The sequence below is a fragment of the Loa loa genome (genome assembly GCF_000183805.2).
Source record: "Loa loa unplaced genomic scaffold supercont3.113, whole genome shotgun sequence".
NCBI classification, from domain to species: Eukaryota; Metazoa; Nematoda; class Chromadorea; order Rhabditida; family Onchocercidae; genus Loa; species Loa loa.
In genome coordinates this window covers 57,916-61,985 of record NW_018108293.1, presented here as the reverse complement: position 1 = coordinate 61,985, position 4,070 = coordinate 57,916, and the positions used below count along the sequence as shown (strand labels likewise).

General features: G+C 37.0%; 1 protein-coding gene across 1 annotated transcript; it reads right to left on the bottom strand.

Moving 5' to 3' along the window:
* Positions 1-564: 564 nt before the first annotated feature.
* On the bottom strand, positions 565-2,873 carry LOAG_11996 (hypothetical protein; the record flags this gene model as incomplete). The annotated part of the gene is made up of 4 exons (XM_003147510.1): positions 565-687; positions 1,229-1,303; positions 2,104-2,136; positions 2,670-2,873. 4 exons carry the CDS (start codon positions 2,871-2,873, stop codon positions 565-567), a joined length of 435 nt encoding a protein of 144 aa, XP_003147558.1.
* Positions 2,874-4,070: the final 1,197 nt, after the last annotated feature.

Here is a 4,070-nt window from a genome sequence, read left to right as displayed (position 1 = left end):
TTTTGTTTGAGGCCTATTTGAATACCCAATTATTGAATTTCAACAGGAAGGTACTGATGACGAAGCATACTATGGTCTTTTTGATCTATATGAAAATGTCAATAAATAATTTCAAGGTGAAAGATGAAAGTTTAAAACGTAATCAGAGGAAAGACAATCCAAATGAAATTAGATGTGATACAAATAATACAAGGGTTCTTGAACAAAAAGGAAGAGTGGAGGATGGGATGTCCGAAGAGGAGAAAGGAACGAGACGGGACACTGAATTGTGGGATGAGTGAGGGCGAGTGCTGAGTGTCCTGATGTCCAGATTGAAGCACACAAAATTATTTCTTCAATGACGTATGCTGCTGTTGCACAGATAACAAAACCACCCCCAATCCCACCCCCACTTTCACCTTCACCTCCGACTCACCTTCTAGATCCCAGCTGGCTCGAATACTGCAACACAGGACACACCCCCTTTCTCTGGTTTGATCTGATGTAATTGAGGTGAGGAGGGCTATTGTGGCACCTCTCTCACTCTGCTAAGCCAAACACTGTTGTAAGGAAGCATATGTTGCTTCACAAAAAGTGAAATGCGTTAGGACGATCCTCATGTCGTCGGTCACCATTTTGCCGTAACTCCGCCAATCCCAAACGTTCAGTGGCTGAACTCTTTTGCAGATATTTTTCCAGTGTGCTGCTCTAAACATTCTGGAATTTCAAATTCAAAGATATGTGGGGAGCGGCATCCGTTCTCTCGAGAAATATTTTAACCATTACAGCTGGTGCGGATGCTCTCTGAGATGTCTGTCAATCCAATATATGCTCGTGCTATACTTCCCCTATCTATTAATTTGTGTCTCAAAGACGTCCGACGCAAAAACAACATCAATGATTCTTTTGCCTTTTGTAATAAACAAGGTAACGAGCAGAAGGCAAATCTCAAAAAGATATAAGCCTGACGAATACTCAGTCCCTTGAGATTTCAAATCTTAAAAAGCTTGTGTCCTGCTAAAAGGTTTAGTGAATCAATGCAAAACAAGAGGATGCACTCCATTTCACACTTTATTAAAAATACATTCGTATACAAATACATTAAATCGATAGCTTGGAATTTGGAAATTTTGGGCTGATGAAGTGGGGAAAGAGAACTTTTAAAGGAAAACTGTCGGCGTGAGAAGTTCAAGAGAACTTTGCCATTTCTGAACGGTCAAAAGTGTTGTATTTCACAATTGTTATTTACGATATATTGTTTATTCAAATCCGTCCGATTAGCGATCAAATCTGGTCTATGCGCAAGTATTTCAATATGATTATTCTACAAAGCAATTCAAATTGCCTGCGATCCACATATCTATTGTTGAATCTTCTCTCTCTCTCTCACCCCCCCCCCCCCTCACCTCAAATTGCTAAATTTCACTGACTGGTTTATCTATCTACCTATCTATCTATTTATATCTATCTATCCATATAAACACGTAATATAATCCTTAATTGCGTTGACGTAAAGTGCTCGAATCTTTGCAGTAATGTTGTGATATTGTGATTTATGCTCTGCGCTCAGGATCCGATTAGATTTGGTCCAACCTTTTAATCCCCAGCTTTTTTAAATGTTTCGAAATTGCTTTTCTGTGTACATCTAATACAGATATGTATTTCATATATTAGTTCGAAAGATGTACAAAATGTGTTTTCGAAAGTAAATATCTCACTCGCAGTCTTATCACACTGTTTCCCCAACAAACATGTAAACAACAGCCTCGTGATTTATTTGCAGTGTTTGGTCGACAGAATGTTATAGTTGTTGTCCTTGGCCTTTGCTAACCGGCAAATACAGCCAATATTGATATCGCTGTCAATAATATCTTGTTGAATTTTCACTTATTCTGCAAACAGTTTCAAATTTGTCTTCTCTCTGTCACATTAGTGCATATCTCTGGCACGTGAGTAGCACAGAAAGTTGTTTTTCTCACAATTTGCAGTCGTACGCAGGTATCACTTTTATCATCTACATAATATGCTTACAGGAAAATGCTAAAATCTTTGTTGCAACAAACTATTCGCATATCTTATATTTTTGCGAAATGTCATAGAATTATTTGGTGACAGTTTTTTTACCTCCTCCTCTTCCTTGACACTTCCCGTACAATACTAAAATGCTGTACGGATTATCCGTAACATCAGCTTGGACTTCTTGGTGTCGAAAAGCAATCAAGAAAACAATAAATGGGAGTAGAAAATGAAGGAGAGATACGTATTTTTTAGATTTCTCGCTAAATTTATCGTTTTAGTGTTATCATAGTAAAATATTAAAATCGAATTATAGTAATGATGCTTCATTTTCACTGAATCCCCACTTTCTCTACTTGTTGGGAATGTTGGAAATCACTGCTTTCACATGCAGTCTTTTTGCTCTGTATTACTTTTTAGGCATTTTATACAATATATGATTTATCTCCAGTCCTCTACATTTCGGTCTTCAGGTTGACCAGTCAATTACAGTATTCACTAAAAACAAGAGATTCTGATGAGGGTCTATTTAAAATATTCCTGAAAGGTAAGTTTGTACAAATAATATTCAATGGATTAACCTTCTATCCGTGATCCGTGAATCGTTTGCATTAAATCCCCTGTTTGTTTGTAATAGAAACGCTAGAATGTTTATAGGTTAATTATACTTGTACCTCTAAACGAGTGCGTAGCGGAAATATTCTGCAACACACGCTTGCTTCTGTCTGAAACAAACACATGCTTTCGTCAAAACCCAAATGTTTTGGAATACGAGGGAAGAATGCTTTTCGTTCCGAGAATGAATCATAAATAATCAAATAACAGTTACTCTTTGTCCTCGTGCCAGACACTACAAAGGTTGCTGCTTTGAAGCGCATCGCTACAACAGATACTGCGTCGCTGCTCTATTTCATATTGAAACCCAAGTTTGAATGTATGTATGTATATGTATATGTGCAGGTATGTGTGTAGTATACGTACGCGTGTAACATTTATGAGAGTATCTGTATACGCAAACATGCTAAGGTTTCGCTGCCGTGAGGTGAGTTGTTTGTGTATAGAAAGGAATCAACATCTCGAGAGAAGCGGAATTCATTCAAATCGGATCATGATAATCATTCGTTGAGATGTATAAGTGTCAATGTGCATTATTCCGTCTGACTGCTTCGTTTATTCGCAAAAATTGTTCGTGGAAACATATTGATGGTGTCATTGGTATATTATGGGCGATGATTAATACAGGTGGAGACTGTGTAGGCTTCGTTACCAATCTTTCATGATTTCTTGTAGTGCTCGATGATGGTATGTATAGAGATCAAAAATATACATCAGAAAAATATATTTGTGTACATAGAGAGAATCAAGTGCAGTTGACGATCATCGACAGCGATCATCAGTCCTGTTAGCGAGCGTATCCTGGGTTTTCCATATGTGTGAAGTGTCCTTGTAAGTTTTGAAATGTAGCAGTGTGCTAAAGTTCTGCTTGAAATATAAACAGATATGACATATTAACAATAACCTTCTCCTCGTCCTCACCCTACTTTTCTAATATTTTATTTTTTTTTTTTTACGAAGTCAAGTTGCTTGAGAAGTATGAGTACTTGCTTTCTACAATAGCTTATTTTTGTCCATCATTCCCACTCATTTACTTTTGTTTTGTTCATTTTTATTCCTCCCGGTCAGCTTTCGATTGCGCTTTCAGTAGTAATCCACTTACAAACAATTTTTAAAGTTTTGTTGCAAAAAAAAGAAAACGAACTTTACCAGTTGAACATTTCCATCAGTTATCCCTACCATAAATTTGAAAATGATAAGCTTATGCGAATATTGCTCCTGTTTGCACCTTGCTAATATATCAATCAGTACATTTTCATCGTAAGCTTATATATTTTTGATCAGATTCAGCCGTGATCGGACACAAAATAGAGTTTTTTTTTTTCCCCCAGAGACTAACATTATTGATTACGTAATGTTGAACATTCGTTAAATAAATCTGAGCTAATCGTTGATTGTCGAAACCAAGGCCAAATTCCAAATAGCTCACTCTTCTTTCTTTCTGTCCTGTTCAGCTCTCT